The 25,385-nt window shown below is 39.3% G+C and overlaps 1 protein-coding gene across 4 annotated transcripts in view; it reads left to right on the top strand.

Moving 5' to 3' along the window:
- VCAN (versican) overlaps window positions 1-25,385 on the top strand; it is a 112,596-nt gene that overhangs the window by 3,121 nt on the left and 84,090 nt on the right. For all 4 annotated transcript variants that reach the window (XM_041752019.1, XM_041752018.1, XM_041752020.1 and 1 more), the window contains 4 exons: window positions 10,014-10,089; window positions 15,701-16,078; window positions 19,600-19,774; window positions 19,860-19,987. In XM_041752019.1, the coding sequence (XP_041607953.1) occupies window positions 10,020-10,089; window positions 15,701-16,078; window positions 19,600-19,774; window positions 19,860-19,987 (751 nt within the window). In that variant the 5' untranslated portion in view covers window positions 10,014-10,019. Of the gene's footprint in view, window positions 1-10,013; window positions 10,090-15,700; window positions 16,079-19,599; window positions 19,775-19,859; window positions 19,988-25,385 lie in introns of those variants that run through there.

Genomic DNA, 25,385 nt, shown 5'->3' with positions numbered 1-25,385 from the left:
AGGAGGGGGAGAAGGGGAAGGGGAGGGGAGGGGAGGGGGAAGAGGAGGGGGAGAAGGGGAAGGGGAGGGGAGGGGAGGGGGAAGAGGAGGGGGAGAAGGGGAAGGGGAGGGGAGGGAGGGGAGGGAAAGGGGAGGAGAGGGGAAGGGGAGGGGGAGGGGAAGGGGAGGGAAAGGGGAGGAGAGGGGAAGGGGAGGGGAAGGGGAAGAGGAGGGGGGGAAAGAGGAGGGGAGGGGGGAAAGAGGAGGGGAGGGGGGGAAAGAGGAGGGGAGGGGAGGGAGGGGAGGGAAAGGGGAGAGGAGGGGAGGGAATAGGAGGGGAGGAAAAGGAGGGGAGGAAAGGGAAGGGGAGGGGAAGGGGAAAGGGAAGAGGAGGGGAGGAAAAGGAGGGGAGGAAAGGGAAGGGGAGGGGAAGGGGAAAGGGTAGAGGAGGGAAGGGAAACGGAAGGGGAGGGGGGTTAGGGGAAGAGGAGGGGAGGGGAAAAGGGAAGAGGAGGGGAGGAAAAGGGAAGGGAAGGGGAGGGAAAGGGAAAGGGAAGGGAAGGGGAGGGGAGGGAAAGGAGGGGAGGAAAGGGAAGGGGAGGGAGGGAGGGAAGGGGAGGGGAGGGAAGGGAAGCGTAAGGAAGGGGACCAGGAAAGAAGAAAGGAGTGAGAAGGGGCTGAGGGTCGCAAAGAGGCGAGGACCCGTAGGGTGCGCTTCGAGGTGTGAGGCCGAATTTCGCGTCCCGTTTGCTGACAGATGTTAAGCGACAACAGACGCTGCCAAAGCGCGTGCAAGGACGGAGGGGCGGGGCGGGGGGAGAGCAGCCCCTAGAGGGGTCGGGGCCTCGGGCCGACCCCCGCTCGCTCGGCCGACGCGGAGTGAGAACCGCGCCGGGCGCCCCGGGCTCCGCCGCAGCCGCCAGCCGCCGCCACGTGGGCTGGAGCTGGAGCTCCCGGGCCGAGACGGGCGTGACTCGGGCTGACACGCGCTCCGGAGAGCCGGCGGGCGGCCCAGCCCCGAGGCGCAGCGCCAGCCTCGGGGCCCCGCCTGGAGGCCGGTGGGGGCGGGGCCTGGCCCGGGGCGGGGCCTGGCCCGGGGCGGGGCGGGGCGGGGCGGGGCGGGGCGGGGTGGGGCTCACCGGTGGCCCTTGGGCTGCGGGCACCGGAGGCTACCGGACTTCTGCCCTGAAGCTGCTAAACACTAACAGTTCGATTTTTTTTCTTGCTTCTTGAGAGTGGTAGTAGGAGTTTTTGCCATGCAGCAGGGAGGAGGTAAAGATTTACTCCAAGCAAACTTTTTTTTTTTTTTTTTTGGCAGAAAAATGACACAAGTTTCTTCCGTGGTCCATACATTGACTTTCTAAATACGTTTACATCCGTTTAAAGACTGCTTTTAGGACCCTACAGGATAGTCCTGTTCCAGACTGTCATAAGGGGGTTCTAGATGGCAGACGCTTGCCGCTTGGCGGGACTGAGAGGGGCCCAAGGGGTGCAGGGGTGCAGGGGTGGGGCTGCACCCCGGCCCGGGGCGTCAGCAGCGCCAGCGCGGGTCTGGCCCCCGCAGGGAGCTCCGCACACGTGCACCAAATGACTGAGCCCGTAACCTGGGAGAACGGGGCGTAGTCTAGACCCTGCCACTAAGAGCTGCATTTTAAACTCTCCCGCTTCTTCGCTTTACCTCAGGAGAACAGGGTTTTAAGGATCCCTGAGATCTCAAATTCTGAGATCTAATTGATACTCTTTCCCTTTCTTTTTGACTCCTTCTAAAAGCTGTGACCGAAAGTATTTTAAGTACTGCTGGTCAACTGTGCCAAGCCTGCCATGGAAGTAGTCATGTGAAGTCCTAAAATAGGGTGCTGTGAGTTTAATATAAAAATGGGAAGGCTTCAGTGGGAGCAACAAGGGGTTTTCTGAAATGGAATCGGTTTCCAGTTGGGAGAATATGTAACTTGGATGCAAGAACATATCAAGCAGAAGGGCTGAGCTGACTTTTAGTGTGATCTCTTAGGAAAGAAAGGAATATTTCACAGTTGTATGTGCTTGTCCAAGCTAATAAAGCAAAGGATTCCAATGGATTCCAAAGTGATTGAGCAATTACTTCCTCCAGCAGGAAGTCCACAGTCCTTAATCTTGTGGGTGGTGCAAAGAGGATAAGAACAAGACCATCAAAGGATTTATGTCAGAATGCAAACTTTTGGGTTTTTTCTAGTAGATAAATTAAAAGTTATTCCTAAACTGTAATTCCTGCTTTTTTAAAAAATGAAGTTTGACAAGAATCCCCTAAGATATATATGTTAACAGGTGTAGGTTTCCTCCAATTTGCGTACAAACTGGAAGAGAATGTCTCTGATATTCTAAGGTCCCTATGTCTGCATGCTTGTAAGTTTTGTTGCAAAGGACCTGAAAGAAGGTATTGTTAATGTTAAAAATATAGTCCTTGTTCTCTCTTTCCTCACCTTATTATTATGCATAAGTTTGATAATTGGTCACTAATTGAGCATCAGAGCCTTTGAGGACATAGAGATCCACCAAGGCTGTCTTCCAATAGTCATATAACCAAGCTCTTCTTTTCTACTGCAGTTTAAACAGTTTTGTTGCCTTTATTCGTGGACAGACATCGCTAGACACTGTATTTAAAATGGGATATTGCCCTGTGACTGAGCCCAACTTCTCAAGACACATGGTTCTCTTGAGAAGACTCAGTGACTGTACTATAGTAGGTGATTATTTTACCATCCACCTAGAGAAAACGGGACTCACAAACATTCATTGTTGGGGTGAGCTGCTCTAGTCTGAGAAAACATGCTGATTGTTGCATAGGTCTATACTTTCTTTACCAGAAAACAGAAGACGTGTACTCCCTCTGATTAGGAATCAGAACAAGAGGAAGTAGAGATAAATGTCTTGGTCAAGCTCCATTTCAATTAGTGAATTTTTGCTGTCTCCTCTAGTAGCCTAGATTCAGTAAATTGCAGCCACCTCTTCACCCCCACATAAATATACATTTATGCATTTATATTATATTTATATATATTCTCCCGGGGTTTTTGTTGTTGTTGTTGTGTTTGTTTGTTTGTTTTTTCCTTTGGCTCTGCTAGGTTCTTATCATTGAATGTGCCAAGGTGGTTGTATTTCAATGGTCCATGCAAAGTGTCTTTGTTCAAAGTTTGCCTCTTAATGTTTCCCGAAACTCTTCTGGATAGATCTATCATCTATTAAAGGGTATGAATGCACATCTGAGTTTAAATTTACCTCATTTCTGTACGTATATATATCCTACCTCATTCTTTTAAGAATTTTAAGAGGTGTTTTTCTATAAAAATGAGATTACAGAGCTTATAATAAACACATATATAATGTGTAAGCAATTATATTTTTATTATTAAGTCACTGAGTTGCTATTACCTGTGGTGTGGTAGAGTGAACACTAGGCTTTGAATCAAACAGCTTGATGTCAAAATCTATTAAATGTATATACAGTTATATACATCAAAAGGGTGAATACTGTGAGAAGGCTTTGGCAAATGGAAAACTGTATAAATAAGTGGTGTCAATATTATATCCATGGGACTCGTATTGATCTAATTCTATAATCTCAATAAAAACACTAGTACCTAAATCACGTATTTCCTACTAAATCTATAAAGTGAGTTAGGATCATTTTGCCTTAAGACTTGTCTAATTTAACTGAATAGGAGACAGAATCCAGAAATAGACTAAAATAGACATGGAAATTCAGTGGCAAAGAAGGATTATTAAACAAATAATCTGGTGACAATTGATTGGTCCACTCAGAATAAGAGTCAACCTCTACCTTATTTCTTATCCTCAAATAAAGTTAAGATGATCAAATACAAGATGTAGAGATGATGTTTGAAAAATAACTAGAGTGGACACCTGAGTGGCTCAGTCAGTTAAGCCTCCTACTCTTGGTTTCAGTTCAGGTCATGATCTGAGGCTCATGAGATCCAGCTCCATGGGGGGCTCTGCCCTGGGTATGGAGCCTACTTAAGAGTCTCTCTTTCCCTCTCCCTTTCCCTCTGTTCCTCCACCTCCGCACCCCCCCTCCCCCCGCCAACCCTGCTTGTGGATGTTCTCTGTCACTCTCTAAAAAATTAAATTAAAAAAAAAAACTAGAGGATATTATAGAATTTTTAAAATAATAACATAGAAGTACAGAAACCTGTTCTAAGCAAAAGATAAAATCCAGAAGCCGTACTAGAAAAGACTGATAAATATGAGTAAATAATAATTAAATTATTTTACACAAAAAGAAGCAACGCATTTGGAAAATATCTGCAACATATGAGAGACAAAGAGCTAATAACTCTTTTGATATAACAAGAGCTTTTATAAATAAATAAATAAAAGACCACAGTCTATCCAAAAATGTCAAATGTGATATATAGGCAGTTAGCAGAACAAATATGTTTTTAATCATATGAGAAATTGCTCAGCCTCATTCATAATTAAAGAAATAGTAATTAAAAAGCAATGATGTATTGCACTATTACTGTTTTGTCATCTATCACAGCAGTCCATTTAAAAAAGTTTGATGAGAGTTTGTTTCAGCCAGGTTGTGGGGAAAGTGGATCTCTCACATACTACTGTGGCAAATATAAATGGGCTCATCTTTTTTACAAAATGATTTGGTAATAACTACCAGAAAAATTTTAAAATGCTTATACTCTTTGACCCAGCAAATCTCTTCTGGATATTGTCATATACATGCTGGTACAAGTGTCACCCAAGACAAATGGACAAGATGCTCTTTGCAGCATTGTTTCTAATAGCAAAATCTGGAGCCAGCTTAAAGGCTTATCATAGGAAGTGGTGAAATAAAAGATGCTGCATTCATCAAATGGAAAACTATACAGCTGTTAAAAACAATGCAAAAAAACCTATATTTGCCGATTTGGAACATTTTCCGAAGTACAGTGTATTTTAAACAAAGAAAGGAATGTACCAAACAGTGTTTATAATATGCAACTTATTAGGTAAAAAAAAAAAAAATTAAGCATATTCATTCATTCATTCATTCAGCAAACACTTACTGAGTATCCTGAGCATGAACAAAACATCATAGATTGCTCTTCTGGAGCTTATATTATGGTGTGTAGAGAAAGGCAATCCTTCACCCCTCCCCCCCCCAATAAAATATATAAAATGATATACACTATGATGAAAATAGAGCATGGTAAAGGGAATAGAGAGTGCAGTGTTTTAGAAAGAGTAATGAGGAAGAGGTTAGCCAGGCAGAGAAAAGAGCAGTACTAAAGGACAATGACGTGAAAAAGCTTAGCTCAGTCCCAGTTCAGGAATCTAGTTGCAGATTAGTGATAAATTCACATGGCACAGTTACTCCTGTGAAGTAAATATATAAGATTACCTGTTTAAACCATGAAATTTCTCTCTGCGTTGCAGTGATTCTTTTGTGAGAAAGCACAAAGAGCAAAATGGTAGATAATACCAATAATGGAAGGTAGTTGAGGTGTCCTAGACAACTGGTTGTCTAGGGTAACGATTTTGAAGACTAGAAAACAAAATCGCTAATTCTGTGTCCTTAAGTCACCCTTTGCTCAGCAGATCTTCCCCAAGATTAGTCAAGGCAGCCCATCCTTGGCATGACGCTTACCGTCTTTGCAGACATTTCTCATGGATAGGTGTCCTGTTAACCTTGTCTCTTGTGTCTCCCAGGCAATTAAACAGCCTCAACCAACTGTGTCTTGATTGTTCGATGACTTTCTCCTCTTCTTACTGACTTCACTAGAGTGAAGGCTAAATATAGACACTGGCTTTCCTATCTCCCAGGTCTTTCTATGCAGACAAACTTGTTATCACTAGCAGATTATGCTTACAAGACTGACATGGAAGAGGAAAGAATATAAGTGGGGGTTAGAGTGGTGCTAAAAAAAAAAAAAAAAAAAAGGAGGTTTTAGAAAGTTTCCTATTTAGTAAGGCCTAAATGCAGAAGGTAGATAGTATGTCTTGACAAACATGAACGTGAACATAGCCTTAAGAGAATTGGAGAAATGGAATGAGTGCCCCCAGACTCCAAGGAAGAGTCTACAGAAATGTAATTCTAAGGCAGTTAAGATCAATAAAAGCATTCTGAGATATTTACTAAAGAAATAAATGACCATTGTTTAAAGCAAGTGTTGCAAACTTAGGTTCTCTACAGGGAACAGGCAAGGAGTAGCAATGGATGAGAAGCCCAGTGGGGCCAGTGATCACCTTGAGCACACGGAGCCAAGGTGAGAGCCTGCTCCTTGCCTAGTGCTGATGACTGGCCAGCAAGAATATGGATGTAGACTTGTTTGATCTGATTTTTTTTAAAAGATTTATTTATTTATGATAGAAAGAGGGGGGGGGGGGGAAGACACAGGAGGAAGGAGAAGCAGGCTCCATGCCAGGAGCCCGACGTGGGACTCGACCCCAGGACTCCAGGATCGCGCCCTGGACCAAAGGCAGGCACCAAACCGCTAAGCCACCCAGGGATCCCTGATCTGATTTTTCAAAGTGATCTGAGGCTTATGACAACTCCAATTTTTAAATGTTGGGAATTTATTCAAATATACTTATGTAAATATATTTAAAACATGATTGATCTCTCCCTTGTATTTTTAATGCACTGGATTCCTTCCCTAGCCTTGTCTTGAGGCAGTTTTAAGGCAAGTGATGAATATATTCGTGATGTAGATGAAAGACCATTTTCCTCCCTCTCTTAAAAAAAAAAAGAAAAAAAAAAGGAAAGACACTTTTATAAGAATGAGCAAGGCAGAAAAAGTTAGACTTTGAATATCAGCCTTAGATCGGAAATTAGGATGCAGAAGACCCATTCCTGGGTCAAGGTCTCTGATTTTATTATGAGATCCAACACTCCAAATACTGATAAACATCAGATATCATTGTGACATGATGAATAGTCAACTGTACTGTTTTAAATGTATTTCAGGTATAATTAGCTTACTTGCCCATATTCAAGAGGTTGGCACTTTGCTCTAAAGCATGTTTTAGAATAAGAAATGGAGGCAGTGATCCTGCATTCAGTCTATAAACCTTCCACAAGGGTCTACTCTGAAGCTGACCCTGTGGAAATATTACAGGAATTAGTAAATTGAATGTGATATTAGGTCCGTTCTACAGAGCCTACTGTTCTACAGAGGGGATAAAATATGTTTATAAGTAATGACTCAAAGCACATAGCAAAAGTTATAGGGGATTGTCTTATAAGCATAAACTTACCCACTGCTTCTATAGTGGTAACCCAAGTGATAACTTTCAAATCCAAGAGCTTCAAATACTTTTCTTTTTACTATTAGTGATATGAAAGCAGGAAGAGAACATCTGTAAAAAATCCTGAATTAGCTAGTAATTTTATTGAATACTGAATACACTGTGTATTCTTGAGCTATATTTCATATGCATTATTTTATCAATCCTCACATTCAACAGTTAAGTACTACTTTTCACAATAAAGAAGCTACTGAAAATGAGAGAGCTAGTAATTTACCCGAAATCACAGAGTATTGGTAGAGGATTCAGAACTTAAATTCAGGTTGAGACCGGACTTAACATTATGCTTAGAAAATAAAAGTTTCCTGAAGAAAAGAAAAAAAAAATGAGGACAATTTTTTCTCTAATGATGATAGGAAATTATTGTTTATATTTATAAAAAGGTTTCTTAGTCTTAGATTCAGTTAATACTGAAAGAATGCATTTTCTTTAATAGATTTTTTTATGATACAACCTGAAATTTCACCTTGGCAACTTTAAACTACAGAATATGTGGAATTGAGATCTTTATTTTTTTCTGAAATACTGTAATAACATTGAAATATAGGTGTATACTTCCTAGTTGCTGTAGTATTTGTAAGAAAGACAGAAATGGGGCACCTGGGTGGCTCAGTCAGTTAAGCATCTGCCTTCGGCTCAGATCATGATCCCAGGGCTCTGGGATCGAGCCTCATGTGGGGCTCCCTGCTCAGCAGGGAATCTGCTTCTTCCTTTCCCCCTCCCCCTGGCTCATGCTCTCTCTCTCTCTCTCTCTCTCTCTGTCTCTTTCAAAATAAATAAATAGAATCTAAAAAAAAGAAGGAATGTAAAAACCAAAATTTCCGGTTTGTGTTTAATAGTGTCTACTATATATCCCAGTAATGTTATGATAAATAATAAACTTAATTTTCAAGGTTAATCTGTATCAAGGATTATCAACTGTGTGCTTTTCATTGTGAGTTGTCAATGGCTTAGAGATGGAAAATAGATACATAATTTATTAAGTTTAAAAGATGCTCTTTAGGATTTTGTTGTAGAGAACTTCTAACACTTATTCCAAGATAAATAAAATAAAAGCAATCAAATGGAGAATATCATGGAAAAAAAGAGTAATGTCATAATAATGAAATCAAACTTGAACCCAAACTGGACTTGATTTTTATAGCATTTACTTCTTTTCAATCTAGATTTCCTAAATCATCCAGAATTTATATACTTTCTAAGGAAGATATTAGGAAGTTATTTAGGACACCATTTCAAATGTGTCAGTACCTTCAGCTACAAGTAACAAGAATCCCTCATTTTATTGGGTATAAATAACAAATTTATATTGGGTTTATTATTTCATAGAAAAAGTTCAGACGTACAGCCTACTCCAGGCTGAATGGTTGAGGGCTTAAGCCCCAGCTCTCCTGATTCTTTCTTAACCTCATCCCCAGCAGGTATCTTACACACTCATGGATGCAAGATGACATAACAGTAGGCGAAGAAATACCCTATTGTGTCAATGAAGAAAAGTAACCATCTCTTCCTTTCTTTCTATTCGATGAATGTACCTTTCCCAGGAGCATCCCCTCCACCCTGCGGAGATCCCCTCACATCTCATCAGTTAAAACTGCATCATCTACTCATCCAAAACCAATCATTGGCCAAAGGAATGGGAGAGTGTGACTGACTTAGGATAATCAGGATCATTCTCTTGGGCTGGGTTTGACTTAGGCTCCTCTAAAGGGTATGGCTGGGTGAAGGAGGGTAGACAGGAGAGTGGAATCAGAGTTTGGTTAGAAGGGAGAAAGAGGAATGGTTACCGGATAGCCAACCAACAATGGCTGTTACAGAATAGTTCTAAATGTAACAGAGAAGGGAACAAGCGTGGGGATCAAATAATCTGCAGTTCTTCTGAGATTGGCTCTTTGCTTTCCAAATGGTCCCTGACACTGGTACTTATCCGCCTTATAATTACAGCTCCGTAGAAACTCGAGCTGGAAGGGACCATTCTGAGACCCAGACTGTTAAATGTCTTCCCCAAAGGCACACAATAAATTAATGGCAAAGCCAGGGCAGGGTTTCTTGACTCTCAGAACAGAGTGTTTTCTTTCTTTTTTCATCCTTCAGACCTTAGAACTGTTGGAACTGCTTTAAAACTCATGGCAAGCACTGGTCTTTTTGTAATTAACAGCTCCTTATAATACATCTGTTTTGTTTGTTCAGCCTCCTAGAAACTAAATTGAGTCTGTGCTTTAAAAAGCCTGCTGAAGCCCTTATTCCCTGTTTTGATACCAAATGCGGGAACCACCACCATGTTCCTTCACCTCACGTTAGATATGAATCCCCTTCTTTCAACATCTCTCCCTATTGTTCCTTCGTCTTCTTGTACCCTGTGACCAGCTTCCTGTTTCTAAATTGACACTGTGGTCACCCTTCCCTCTTTGTGCCAGTTCCTAGCCACTAGTTCCTTGGCTGTGGTTAATTGTTCTTTCTATAGCCTACCCAGTTGTGGCCGCCCCGCACATCCATATTGTTATATGTTCCCAAAGTGGGTTCTGGGATTATTTTAGTAGCTAAAATGGGTGAGAGTCAAACTAATAATTAAAGTGTCAGGATGACTTTTCCTATTACAAATTCTCTCTTGTTTTTACAATCTAGGAGGAGCTACTCTTTGTACTCTTATTACATACGCTGCACAAATAGCATGTGATCTCTGGCCTGCCACAAACCTGAATGCTTATGATTTCCTTTGTGTTTTTCTTCATTCCTAGGACAAGATGTTGATAAATATAAAGGGCATCTTATGGATGTGTTCTACCTTAATAGCAGCCCATGCGCTACATAAAGGTGAGTGTGATAATTTCTTTGGTGCTTAGTGAAATAAAAATTTAAGTATCAGGGCATGGAATGGCAATATGGTGTCACCAAAGTAATTTTTTATCTGTTCATTGTCTTAGAGTGCTGAACACTTTCAGCTAAAATATTTTTTATTTAATAAATGGTTTTCAATCAATCAATCAAAATGAAATAATGAACAGGATGCTAAAGAGGCAAGTAGGTTTTCAGTAAATTCCCCGATTACTTTCAAGCTGCAAAAAGGCTCATATATGGCATTGGGCATTTATTTAAAATCCATCTTCTTCAATATACTCAAGGACTTTCCTATAAAGAAAAGAAAGCCTATCAAACCCTCAGGAGGCTAGAGTACAAGAAGAGTCAAAAAGACAAAGACCAGGCTAAGAGCCAAGTTTTTACCCACACCTACATTTCTTTGCTTTGCTTCACTTTTCTCAAAGTAACTGGGTAAGTGCACATGCACTGTTTTTTCTCAGCTTTAAATTATATATCTACCTAATGAAGGTTCTATAATTCCAAATTCCTGGACCATAATCCATGAGGTAAGATACTGCCCTGAATTTCAATGATCTGTTCCTCTCTAGACTCAGCCTCCACTTCTTTCTCACCCTTACTCTATACTTCAGACTTTCTGAACTAATTTGCAATTCCACACATAGACTTCAATGTTCCTTGGTTTTCTACTTGTAATTCCCGCTTGGCAGTCCCTTCTCCTATTCTCTACAGTTCCTCTTTAATTCACTCTTTTTTTTTTTTAATTTTTATTTATTTATGATAGTCACACACAGAGAGAGAGAGAGAGGCAGAGACACAGGCAGAGGGAGAAGCAGGCTCCATGCACCGGGAGCCTGACGTGGGATTCGATCCCGGGTCTCCAGGATCGCGCCCTGGGCCAAAGGCAGGCGCCAAACCGCTGCGCCACCCAGGGATCCCTTTAATTCACTCTTGAAGACACAAAACTTAAGTATCATTTCATTTATCCATCCATTCCCCTATCCATTCATTTATCTACTCGCTAACAATATTGTTTGAGTACCTTCTATATGCCAGGTTACATTATGGGTGCCCAGGGATATACCAGTGGACAAGCCATACATTGTCCTAGATTTCATTAAACTCAATCTCCTACTTACATGATGCAAGCAATAAACAAGTAAACTAACAGTCCAAGTACTTTCAGATTGATGAAAATAAAACTGAGTGATATAATAAAGAATGGCCTGGGTCAGGGGAAGGTGGGAAGACCTCTTTGAATAAGTAACATTTAAACCAAGATGTGAATGACCAAGATGGCTGTCAGAATTTAGACTCCACCAATCTGTGAACAGCCCAGGTGGTATCTTCTTCAGTGTTTTCAAGAAGTAAAGTGAAGGTCACAGACAGGGAAGGATAATAGCCTCCAGGGACAACAGAGAACACAGAAGGGAAATATGGAAAATGGAGTTGGTTTAGATGGGTAGTAACAGAAGGGGAATAATAGAAGAGTGGGAGAACCTTGAGGGACACTTAAAACAGAGTTCAGACTTTCTGCTTAAAATAAAGAACTCACACAAACAATAGGGGAAAAAACACTTACGATACCTTGGCGGTATTTTAAAAAAGTAATAGTAGGTAGCAATACTGAATAATTTCTCCATGTCAGGCCTTCTTCTGAATATTTTGCCTAATTTATTGAATCTCAACTCTTCAATGAGACAGATGCTTCTCTTCTCCCCATTTGGCAGATGAGGAAAGTGTACCATCAAAAGGTTTGGAGGCATAGCTATAGAAGATTAGTCATGGAGGCTGGAGTTGAACCCAGGCAGTCAGGCTCCATAGTCCATGCTCTTAACCACTGTATGATACTTTATGCCAAGAATCAAGTTCTTTGTAAATCTGTGATCATGATTAAGAGATGTAATTGGTTGGGGGCTGATTTCAGAAGAGCTTAAGTTTTTCATATGATGGGTAAAAATTGAAATATAAGATTCATATAAATCAGATTTGCCAAGTTCATAGTGGGATACACTGCAGTAACTTGTTATGAGTCAACACAAGTATTTTCATCTTAAGCCTTTATCTGTTTATTCCTAGGCACTCAAAAGATCAATAACTAGTAACATTAATGAATGCCTTGTCCCCTGGTTATTGGCTTTATTTTAATGCATGAAGAGCTCTGCATTTTAACAATACCTATTATATTGATTATCTAGTGTTGACTTGGTTGCTTGGATATTCCTCTAATATAAGTGAATGAGTGATGCACAGTTATGAGTAAATGAATGAACAAGAGAGTGATATTTATCATGTGAGAGAGTAATAAATTCCCATATTCTCAATCTGACATTTATTTGGCCAAGGTGTGTGTGTGTGTGTGTGTGTGTGTGTGTGTATGTGTTTGGTCAAATTGTGTAGATGGAATTTACATCATTCTCCACACAATTTAGTGACAGAGAATGAAAGATAATTGATTATTCAGAGTTTTATCCCTTACTCTACTCATTTTGACCACAAACTATCCAGTGGAAACAGTGAACTTTTTGTTAACATTCATTTTTATTACTTGCATTGTTCATAATTTCAGACTAGTTCTTGCAGGTAGCATTTTTTAAAAAACATGCATGATCTACAAACATTATCTTCTGAACTACTAAATTTCTTCCTTAAAATATTTAGATTCAGTGAACTTAGTTCTTGTGACCCATGCATTAAGACTCAAGATTTTATACACAAAAGACTTGACCACACAGCTTCTTGTTAATCCTGTTGTTAAGACTGAATTCTACATGAATATATATTTATATCCAACCGAAGCTTTTAATTTTCTTGTATCTATAAACATCTAGCACAATAAATAACCCTTGGGAAATTTGCCTTTTGACATCATTTTGTTCCAATATATTTTTTTTCATAACAGCACAGTTATTGAGCAATGCTCTGAGTTTCAAAAGCCACCCAACTGGATAGATTGGACTGAATCTTGTTTCTGCCTTTACACATCTAAAATTGTGAAAAGAATTATAATTTAGTAATACATATTATGGGATTGGACGTTAGTTTATCTTAAGCTCATTTTTAAGGAGATGATAAAGAATCTCATCATTTTTATCATAATTGAGGTTGATGGTAAAGCTGCTTATGCTGCATTAAAAGAGCGATACTTTGTTCATGGTGCAGTAAATCATCTAAATAATTCTCCAGGAAGGAAGAAGAGATTTCCTAGGACATATGATAAATGTAAATTAGGAGAATTTAGATCACAGAATTCTCACCCCTTCCCTTCTCAGAACCCCTATTCTTGGCAAACAAAACAAAACAAAACAAAACAAAACAACTTTGTTTTCATTTCCCTAATGGGGCCCAAATTAAAGGATTATGAATCAGGTAGGGAGTACCCTGTGGAGTTTATAGATTTATTTAAAAGATCATGAAATTACTAACAGCTGTCAGTGTAGATAGCAATTAAAGAAATAGGATGGGATAGAAATAGAATGGGTCTAGACTTTGCAAAGGAACTAGGGACAGGGGAAGAAACCAATAAATACCAAAGCTGAAAGATGCCTTGATTAGTTTTGAGGAGACTTGCCTTCTCACCCAGGTCTGTCACCAGGCAGCTGGGAGGTTGAATGTCACTTCCTCTCAGGGGAGAATCCTTAGTAAGGGATTGGACTAGCTTTAGTCTGAGGGTCAGCTTTATTTAAGAGAATCTATTTTGTAAGCCAAGGATTAAACAGAATGGAATTGTTCCCTTGATATTATATTCCAAGAAGAGGGTGATCTTAATAACTTAGTGCAGTTAATAGTATACTTTATTTTTATTTAATTTTAAGTGCCTTCGATCCTGTTTTGGGACAGGTTATATATAGATTAGTAAGATGATAAACAAGTGCATGACAGCAATAACCATAATAAATAAGAAATATGTGAGAGATTTCTGTCAGAAATACTATATATACAATACTGTATTGATTATTTTAGATTTATTTGTATCATATGAAAGGTTTTATAGACCAGTCTTTTTGAAGTTAAATATCAGTCTTTAACAATAGAGATGATTTTTTTCTTAAACTCCACAGTATCTCCTTATCGTCCTGCAATTTTCAAAATAACTTATATCCCACTGAATCCTCAGTGCATGTTGACAGCTAAATAATTTCCAATGAATGGCTATATTCAGATGTGTGTTACCGATACCTTGACTACTAATACACTAATTGTTAGGCACACATCACTTTAATTAGGAATTATTATTTCACTCCATCTGCAGGCTACTATTAACTTGTTCATCATATTTTCATGAAGATTGCTTATGTGTCAACATAATTTCTATTGTTTTGGGGTTGTTTTTAAAGATTTTATTTATTTATTTATTTATTTATTTATTTATTTATTTATTTATTCATGAGAGACACACAGAGAGAGGGACAGAGACACAGGCAAAGGGAGAAACAGTCTCCCTGCAGGGACCCCAACGTGCGACTCGATCCCAGGACTCCAGGCTCATGCCCTGGGCCACAGGCAGATGCTCAACAGCTGAGCCCCCCTGGCATCCCCGTAATTTCTATTGTTATTGCCAACACATTATCTAGCCAATTAGCAGGAACTGGAAGATGGTGAGGAAAGAAGAGAAAGAGGGATGGATTCCTGTAAAAAAACATTTCTTTTACATGTGATAGTGTTAAATTGCAGTCGAGGTGTTCTTTCTCATTAAAAGTTTAGGGCTTAAACAGAAGGACATTGTTCAGATTAATACTTCAGGTGGGTTAGGTGAACAGACCAAAATTCTACCCCCCAGGATACAACTGAGGGTCAGTGTTTCACTGCAAAGTGTTTGCAGCTGGGTTTGTCATTATGATGAAAGCCTTTGGTTCAAACACTGAACCAAATGAAGGTCCTTCAACTATTAGACTTCCTCCTGCTTCAGTCTACTGAGGGACTTTTTAAAATTTTCACTTCCTATTTGCATTTTATTTTCATTTGCTCTAAGGTAATATGGCAGTTATCTTAAATGATTTTCCTCTCCTGACCCCATAGATGTAAATTTGTCCTTCAACTGCTCTTCCTAACATTGGTCCAGTCTTTCAAATCTGCATTACTGATTTTAGTCTCCTTTTGCCCTTGATTGCTTGCCTCCCTATATATGCCTTATTCTATCGCATGTTTTTTCCTGTTGAACACTAAGTTACAAATACTTCAAAGTAAATGCCATATTTTTAGTACATAAACATGACCATTATCAATCCCTGTCTTCATTGTAAAATGTTCGTAAAATCGTATACTATTCTTGGGACATCTGGGTGGCTCAGCGGTTGAGTGTCTGCTTCTAGCCCAGAGTGTGATCCCGGATTCTCGGGATCAAGTCCCACATTGGGCTCCCTGCATGGAGCCCGCTTCTCCCTCTACCTGTGTCTCTGCCTCTCTCCCTGTGTGTCTCTCATGAATGAATAAATAAAATATTTTTTAAAACTTGTGTACTCTTCTTTGTATATATAATCATTCTAATTATCTCATATATTGAAGATGCAACCAAAGGAAGGTAAGGTTTCTGATCCATTCACTTATTGAATAGACTCAGTTGAGGTTTTTTAAGGACTGATAATTTGGTATTTTTTCTTTCTTCTAGCCAAAGTGGAAAAAAGCCCACCTGTTAAGGGCTCCCTGTCTGGAAAAGTCAACCTACCTTGCCATTTTCCCACTATGCCTACCTTACCGCCCAGTTACAACACCTCCAGTGAATTTCTCAGAATCAAATGGTCTAAGATTGAATTGGACAAGAATGGAAAGGATTTGAAGGAGACTACCGTCCTTGTAGCCCAAAATGGGAATGTCAAGATTGGTCAGGGCTATCAAGGAAGGGTGTCCGTGCCTACACATGCTGAGGTGGTGGGGGATGCCTCCCTCACCGTGGTCAAACTGCATGCCAGTGACGCGGGCCTGTACCGCTGCGACGTCATGTACGGGATTGAAGACACACAAGACACGGTATCGTTGGCGGTGGACGGTAAGGCTTTCCAAACTGTGACAGTAGTGTAACATGACACCTGGTCCAGAAGTGTTGTGAAACAGCACCCGAAGTAACTGTAGTTCACACTTAGACAAGTGCAAGAAACAGTCGTTTCAACAGTTTGTGCCTTTCACCAGACATGAGCTGTTATTTCTTCAAGGGTCAAGGAAGGTGACCTTTTGGCACAGCAATGTCACTGATTCAATACAGTGAAGTGCAGTATCGTGGAAATGATGACTACCTCAAGCCATGAGAAATAGCTCAGGAATTATTACTTCATTATTGAGACCTGTCAGTGATCATTTTTAATACCATGAAGGCTGACCGACAGTTTAATATTTACAGTGTGTGTGTATGCACATATACACACACACACCCTTTTCTTCTTTTTTTCTCACTGTCCTAACGTGATTATAAAAATCTTTGAGTTTGTTTTTTAAGAAATATAAATTGTCTTACTTACATTGGAGAATTAAGGTGCCTAATAAGTATCATGGTGCCTTAGAAAGGCCAGGACTTGATAAACATTTGAATTGGATCAAAATAAAACTCAGTGAAAATTTTTTTAAAGGTCAATACGCTAGCTCTTATATATTAAGTCTTGCGATGAGGCATTTTCATTTTAGCCCTCTTTCAGTGGTGGTTTATATGTCATTTGAATTTAAGTTAGGAAACAAAGCAAAGAAAAATCGCTTTAATTGGGTACACACATAATACCATAGCTCTTGGAAACAGAATATTTTGGCAAGTTATTAAGCACAATTCTAATACCCAGACATGATGAAACAGATTTTTCTTCCATCCCTCCATTCCCTATAAAATATTTACCTTTCAGAAATATATACAAAGGGTTTTATTTAAACTTTCTTGTGTAGCCAAAAGGAAATACTTTGAATTTCAGATGCAATGAATTAATTTTCTGTACATCCTTTTATGTACAGATTCTGTTACTCTCTCCTACCAATCTATTTTTATGTTGTCCATGCATTCACTAAGTAACCTGGGCTTTTCATTCTTTTAGCGTTTTTTATTATTTATCTTAGTTAGCCTAGGACTGTTTTGCTCTACTGATGTTCTCCTATTTCTCTTTGTGTGTGTGTGTTTCTATGTGTGTGTGTTATATTTATATCTTGTATAAGCATATAGATTATTAATGAATTATAAATAAATATATATATGGTAGTGGTAGGTACTCACTATGTATAAATTTATATTTATGTTTTTAAAATCCCAAAAGGAGTTTAACAACTTCTTACTATTTTCATCGTTAAAGAATTAGCAATGGATTTGCCCCTTGCCCCTCTGAAACAATGAAAATCCTCTACTTAATCTCCTTAGCCCCATGAGGTCTTCAAATTATCCCAACAATTGCAGATACTTACACCCGCTGATATGCCCTGCCCTGCTCTTGGAGGCCCTCTTATGCCCCCTTACTGCCAGTCTTCAGTGCACAGGGAAGATTTTTAATTACCAAGAGGACTATTTGAAGCTTTGATCAACATAAGACTAATTTAAAACCATTCAAATTCTTGCTAATCCTTAGAGATCATCATAAACTACCTCATACTTACCAGATAGCACAATATATACTTCCTGACAGTTTTAACGTAGTTCTGTAGAGGTACAAATTTTCTGAAAGGCGTTCGATGAATTTTCCATTGCAATATCAGAAATGGGAAAGTTAATGTTAATTATCAGTGCATCTACTTGGTGCCTGTGCTGGTCTTCTTGTGTTGACACTTTTCAGAAGTGCTCATCTACGACATGGCTAGTCTGACCCCTGTAGTTATTTTATTGGCATATACCTGTCTTGGGAGGAGATAATGGGCATGTGGAAGACAGTCTCGTCTGGCTGTGGGATATAGATTGTCATCAACCTCAATGAATTATTAAGAATAAAATGAGAGTGGGAGGTATCTTGGAAACCAAAGTTCATTCTGGATAACAACAACAACAACAAAAAAGTAGTCACAGACAATCCTTTTTTTTTTTTTTTAAGTTTGTTTGTTTATGAGAGACAGAATGCATACAAGTGAGGGGAGAGACGGAGGGAGAAGGAGAGAAGCCCAAGCACTAAGCATGGAACCCGGAGTGGGACTCCATCTCACCATCCTGGGATTATGACCTGACCCCAAATCAAGAGTCAGAATCCTAACCCAGGTGCCCTTGTGATAAGACTCTTAATAAAATCTTAATCCGGGATGTCTGGGTGGCTCAGCGGTTGAGCATCTGCCTTTGGCTCAGGGTGTGATCCTGGAGTCCCGGGACTGAGTCCCGCATCAGGCTCCCTGCATGGAGCCTGCTTCTCTCTCTGCCTATGTCTCGCCTGTGAATAAATAAATAAAATCTTTAAAAAAAAAATCATGAATAAATAAATAAAATCTTAAAAAAAAAATCTCAATCATAAGACCCAGTTGCCCCAATTTCTATTTCTTAGTGACTTCCCAGGCACTTTACCCTGACTTACTTTGCAGTGTTATAAAAATGAGTCACCATGTTTTCTCCAATTAAAAATGGAGATGCTCTTGTTGAAGTTGGGGGAGGGGACCAACCCCCCTACCATCCTTCCCTCAGCCCATTGACAATTCCCTGAGCCCCAGAGCACAGTTCAAGAACCACTAGATTATGCGACTCCTAACATACAGTAAAGTGGAATTTGAGACAAGTGCCAAGATGCCTAGCTTCAACTCAGGAGAGTCTCGGGAACTTTATTTCAGGCCTTCTTCAGGACAAAAATCGATGGTATATTTTATCTGTCTTAGTGGAAGCCCCCAGTTATGCTAGTCAGATGGTGAATAAGTAACTACTAGCCTATCCAACATTTTTAAAGCCTTTACATAATTTGACTTTCATATCAGATAACATAAGCAACATTTGTTATACTTTATGGTGGGGAGAGATTAACAAACTAGGGATTGGAACAAGCCTTCTCACTCATACATAGGCCATTGTCTTTTCCATCTTTTCCATTGTTTTTACAAGTAGATATCTTCATGTTTTATGTTTGGAGGAAGTGGCATTAGTGAATGTTCCATGTGCTTCTATTGAGTCACTCCGAGGCTGACTCAATAGAAGGTGGGTCACCTCAATAGGTGCCCATGAAGTAGGGCAAATTGATCTGTGGCTGTCTTAACTCTTTGTGTCTCCTGCGGCACCGACTCCCTTTAGTTGTCCAATGTTCTCATGGTAGTGTGAATACTATCTGTGATCAGAACAACTGTCCACCACTTGGGATTTAATGGCTTAAATCTTTTTCTTAGATTGTTTTCATGAGAACATAAAATTCCTGGCTAGAAAACTTTCTAATGGAACAGAATGTGACACCTGGGTGAACGGCATTTCTGGGGCTCCTCACATCCCCATAATTTTGTGTAATGCTTCATCAAGTGAAAATAAAGAATCACCATGGTGTTACTACCATGTGAGCGATTAATTTGATATATTGCTCCATAGGAAACTTTGCAAAGTATGGTGGGATATTTGAACATGCCCATGATTGTTCACTGCTCTCTTTGCAGGGGTTGTGTTTCACTACAGAGCGGCAACCAGCAGGTATACACTGAATTTTGAGGCTGCACAGAAGGCTTGTTTGGATATTGGAGCAGTCATAGCAACCCCAGAGCAGCTCTATGCCGCCTATGAAGATGGATTTGAGCAGTGTGATGCAGGCTGGCTGTCTGATCAGACCGTCAGGTGAGAGGTCTGGGGCCACAGGCTGTCAATTTATTAATTTGAGAATAAGAATAAAGTGCTACTTAATAGTCCTTTATTTCCCCAGGTATCCCATCCGGGCTCCCCGAGTAGGCTGTTATGGAGATATGATGGGGAAGGAAGGAGTCAGGACCTACGGATTCCGTTCGCCTCACGAGACTTACGACGTGTACTGCTACGTGGACCACCTGGATGGTATGATGTTTACATTTCTCAAGCTTCATTCGAACTAAGAAAATTGAAGAAAGACTGGAAACACGTAGGAGTTGAGCAAGTTTTCATGCTTGTTTGGATTCCAGACAAGAGCATTTAGTCTAAATGACCGTATGATTGTGGTGAAATAAGCTTAAATTAAAGTGGAAAGAGAAGGAGGAGTGTACAAATGGTTATGCAGGTTAGAAATGTCTTCAGTTAATGGCAGGTTTTCTCTCAGGCATGCTGCTGTTGGACTGTTTCCAATACGCTTTTAGAGCATTAAGAATAGAAAGCTGTAAGGGTGGTACCTATTCTTGTGAGAACTTCAGGTAAAATCCTGTGATGACAAACCACTGTCCATCCAAGTGCTGATAAACACCCTGAAGCTCAACTAAATAGCCTCAACTAGCCCAGGAGGGAGTCTCAGGTTTTACTTCTTCTCCTGTTAACTTTGCTATGCTACCATTCAGAGCATTCATTCGTTCATTCTTTCATTCAAGAAATCACCGACTGGATGCTTGGTACTCTGCTACTTGTTAGGGATGTGAAGCCAGAAAAGATGCTTCAAGCCTGATTGATTTTGGCACTGTCATTTCTCACTTGGCTTGAGTAAGAGGCTCTAAAGACAAGTATGAGTTCAAGAGTGGCATCAAAGGGACACGATGCAGTTTTATTATAGACACATGGAACAGAAGTGTCTGGGGGTTTTGAACTGGAGTGTCATTTCTATTAGCAGGCAGCTTAAAGTCTAAATATATAAAGAGGAGTATTGAATTGAGTTATATTTTCAGTTTTGGCTCGGTACATAGCGGAAGGATAATCTCAATTTTCTTATGTGTAAAATAAAAAGATTAGATTAGATAATTTCCACAGTGCCTTTCAACATTAAAATTCTATGATTCTGTGAATTGAATAACAACCTCAGAGACTAAAAACTACAAACTAAGCAGCTTATATTTTCCTAATGCCCTGATTAAATTTGAATAAGAAGGCTGGCTTACCAGAGGGCTCCCTAAGTGTGGTTCCCTAACATCTTAACATTCTTATTATAACTATCCTTTAGCACTGTAAATGTATTTTCTAAATTAGAATTTCAGATACTAATCATTTCCATTTTTGTACAAAGGGAAAATATACAAAATCCAACCTATGATATATATGTGATACATATATATAGAATTTTGAATATAAAATATACGTATACATACAGAATTTGAATGTTTTTGTTTGGGTGCATAAAAGTTGAAAGAGAAAGAAAAATCAGTATAAATACTAATTGAAGCACACTGAAATTTCTGGTGAGCAGAGTAACAAGGCTTTATTAGTTTTATAGAAGGAATTTGACAGTTCTGAAGGATATTCAGTATGTTTACAGTGACATTATTCTGGAAATGTTTTCTTCCTTGTTTGTTGTCCCTTGGAATAATTTGCAAATCTTTGGATACTGATTTTTTTCTCTGTTGACCTGAAATTGGACTGATGTTGTTGAAGAGATTAAAGAGGCCCTTATGGACTGGGGATATATGAGGAAGATTGCAAGATCTTGTAAAGGTCTCTCTCCTTCCTTTACTGAAGCATGCCTCTCTTGGAAGTAAAGACCATTGGCTAAACTTTGAATTGATACAAATTCTTGGGGAAAGTTGACTATATAAAGTTGCATCTGATGTTTCAATTGCCACGTTGATAACAGATTATTTGAAATTAAGCCAGATTTCCTCATAAGAGAGCTTTATTACCATATTCATGGGTATCGTAATTACCACCTATATTTTATTGTTTTTGACAGCCGTGTGTGTGTGTGTGAGAGAGAGAGAGAGAGAGAGAGAGAGAGACAGTAAAAAACTAGAGATATTCATGCATTCAGAATGCCTTTGATGGAACACACAACCAGTTATGAACTAAGGTACAATAACATTAAATCAGAAGCCAAATGATTCCAGATGGTCTAATGAAGAAGTCAATTAAGTATAAAATGAAGCGTAGTTTACAAGATAATTAATTTTGTTTTAATTTAGTCATTTAAAATGGAAGATATTTAGTGGATGGAATATCAACCCTCTTTTTTTTCTTCTTCCTTGTTTTATAATGTCATATTCATTCTGAGGTATGAATTTCTTTATAAAACTCAAATAATTATACTCTATTAAATCCAGCTAGTTTAGGGAAGGAAAAAGTGCTAATCTGGTTCTTATTCTAAGATGACGATTATAGCACAGTTATACATATGAATATAGTATTCAGTTCTATTAAAAAAAACCCTAGTAAATGTACAACAACAATTGTATTAGCTATATCCACGAGCCAGGATTCCAGTATTAGCCTGTGTTCTTGGAAATGGTCTAGACATTGTGGTGGCTTATTAGCCATGTTTCAGTAACAGGACACTGTTACCAAGAAATTAATGGAATTAAGATTCTGAAATAGGAAATCTAAAAATTAAGATAATATAATCACAAAATAATCCGTATTAGAAAGTTTAATCTGTATTTCCTGGTGAGGTAGTTTTGGAAAGCATTAAGAGTGTTCCTTATTAGGAAATTTAATTTGGGTTTCCTGGAAACATAGGTTTGGAAAACTTTGAAAGCATTTAGAATAGGGTTGAGATGATCATAGAGTTCAGAAAATTGAGTCAAGGATTGGAGTTATTTTGGATTGGTAAGGACAATGCTGAGAGAGCAGTCTTGGGAGGCAGTTAAGATCCCCGTAATTAAGAACGGGAAGGATATCAACTGAATCCCAGCTCTGTCACTTACTAGTTGTGAGATCCTGAGCAAGGCTTTACCTCTGTTTCAGTTCCTTCTTTGAAATAGAGACAATTGAATACTTATTTTTTAATCATGGTATGAAGATGAAGTAAGTTAATGTATAAAGCTTTTATCACAGTGCTCAGAGTAGGTGCTCAGTAAATAATAGCTTATGGATAGTGGAAAGGTTCTTTATTTCTACTGAATTCATAAAAAGAAGAAATGAGTTAGTTGGGGTGACTGCGTGACGGGCACTGAGGGGGACACTTGACGGGATGAGCACTGGGTGATATGCTATATGTTGGCAAGTTGAACTCCAATAAAAAAATAAAAAATAAATTTTAAAAAATGACTTAAAGTTGCAACCTTGTGAATTAGGTTCAATATAAGGAAAATTTTTCTGACAATGAATACTGCAAAATGTAGAAATAATCCTGACAGACTGTAAAATTTCTTCTCTGGAATTTTCTTAAAACTTGAATTTTTCTGAGATGTTCTGATTGCAGTATTCTGTCAAGGTCTGAGTTTAGTACTTTGAAATATATAGAAAATAACTGGAGATGTCTCACTTTTTTTTTCATGTCAAGGCATTTTGAATACCATAAATTGCTTGAATATTACTGAAGAATTAAAATTAATACAGTGGCAAAAACAGAATTCTTGTGTTATCCCTCCTAAATTGTTTAATCAGTTTATTATCTGATTAGAACATTATATTCTTGAGTAACAATGTTCAGGAATTAATCTGGTATCCAATTCCCCATAGGAGGTCATGCAAGTGGGAGATTTAAATAATCCTGGAAGTGCTTTGTGAATTAATGCATTTCTGTGCTAAAACCTGGCAATTTGATAGAAAGTATGTGTGTCATAGCAAAAAAAAAAAAAAAAAGATATCCTAAATAAGTTAGATAAGAGAATGTTGGAAAGAAGGGAATACAATGTAAATATTTTGTCTAAAAACCCCACTCAAACATTTTAGGAATCTTCATTTGTTTCTTTAATAAAACTAATAAATTGACCATTTGATTTCTTTATGGTAGCAGGTACTTGTAAGAAAACAGTTTCCTTTATAAAGGGGTTTAATCCTCTCTGAAGATGAATCATGGGGTGGTAGGTGAGGTCAGACTGCTTTCATTTTCACAGGTGACCTGCCTAGTTTCCTTGCAAATGAGTCCATACTTCCAGGCTCATCCCTAGACCTGACAAATGATTGATCTAGTAGCTCTGATATGGGCAACGTGGGGACTTACATCTCATCCTTCTATGGCCCGCATTTTCTCTGTAACCCTACCCTTTGGCTATTACTTCACCTGAAATAACCACTACCCTCTTATTCTGATTTCCTGGCTTTCACGTAAGGCTCCCAGCACTTTGATGTGTCTGTACTATGGGCTTTTTCCTTTTCATCTCCTGTATTCTTCCTAAGTCCTAGTTGTCTTTCTCACCTTTACATCTCTGAACCTTGAATATATGACCTTAACCACCCCCAAATGTTTGCTTAAGCCTCTCTCCCTCTCTCTTTCTCCCTTAAGACTTTGGCTTCTGGGAGGGAAGGAGTCATGTATATCCCCATGATGCTCTTGGCACATAGTAAGCGCTCCACAGATAGAGTTGAAGAAATGTGTGAATTCCTGAATTAACCTCCAGACTAGAAGTGCCCACTCTATTCACCTTGCTTTGCGCTTGCCCTCAGGATAACTTCACCTCTCTCCAGACTTAATCACCATTCTGCTTACTTCCCAGATTTTGATTACTCCAATTTCCTTATCAGTTTGTTTAATTTAAACTTGTTCCTTGTAGGTAAACCATAAGTCAAATGCCTTGTAGGAGGAATGGGGCACACAAGTATACCAAAATAACGAATGAGTGAAAATGGACATGTTTCTAGTTTTGCATGGAATTCTCTTCTGAATGCCATACCCGTGTTTCTAGTTTGTGAGTTCTTTCTGTGTCTCACCTCAGGTTTTGATTCTCACAGATAATGCCTATGCCTTTAACACACCTTCAAGGGGCCTGTTTTACAACCATCAAAGCGCTCAACTACTGTGTCCATGTTCTTCTCCTACTCAACATCTTGTAGTAAATTTTCTTTAAGACTTTTATTTATTCATGAAAGACAGAGAGAGAGGCAGAGACAGAGACAGAGGGAGAAGCAGGCTTCATGCAGGGACCCTGATGTGGGACTTGATCCCCGAACCCAGGATCACACCCTGAGCCGAAGGCAGACACTCAACCACTGAGCCACTCAGGTGTCTCATCTTGTAGTGAATTTTTTGTCATCTTTCTCCTCAAGCATAAACTCTGCATGATCTTTGAAGCCCCTCAAACCTGATTAGAGAATAACCACTTCAACCCTGTTTCTGTCTTTCTAACACGATCCGTGTACCAGCCCTCCACAGACCCTGTGCTTGCTCTTACCTGCAGTTCTGCTTTGGTCCTCTCAGAGAACATACACGCGCCCCCTCGCCCCAGCTTTCCAACACTGCTCATCCCTGTGCCTGAAGATTTACTGCTTCCAAGAGCCCATTTTTGGCTCTTCCAGCTCAAGCAGAGATTTCCTTACTCTGAACTCTCATTTTTCATAGAGATAGTTCCACATACTTGGTGTTTAACTGTCCTTTCCTTGCTTCATAGTCACCAAATACAAAATGTGA

This window comes from Vulpes lagopus, chromosome 4 (assembly GCF_018345385.1).
Source record: "Vulpes lagopus strain Blue_001 chromosome 4, ASM1834538v1, whole genome shotgun sequence".
Lineage (NCBI taxonomy): Eukaryota > Metazoa > Chordata > Mammalia > Carnivora > Canidae > Vulpes > Vulpes lagopus.
The sequence above is the reverse complement of the archived record's forward strand: the minus strand, read 5'-3'. Positions and strand labels throughout refer to the sequence as shown.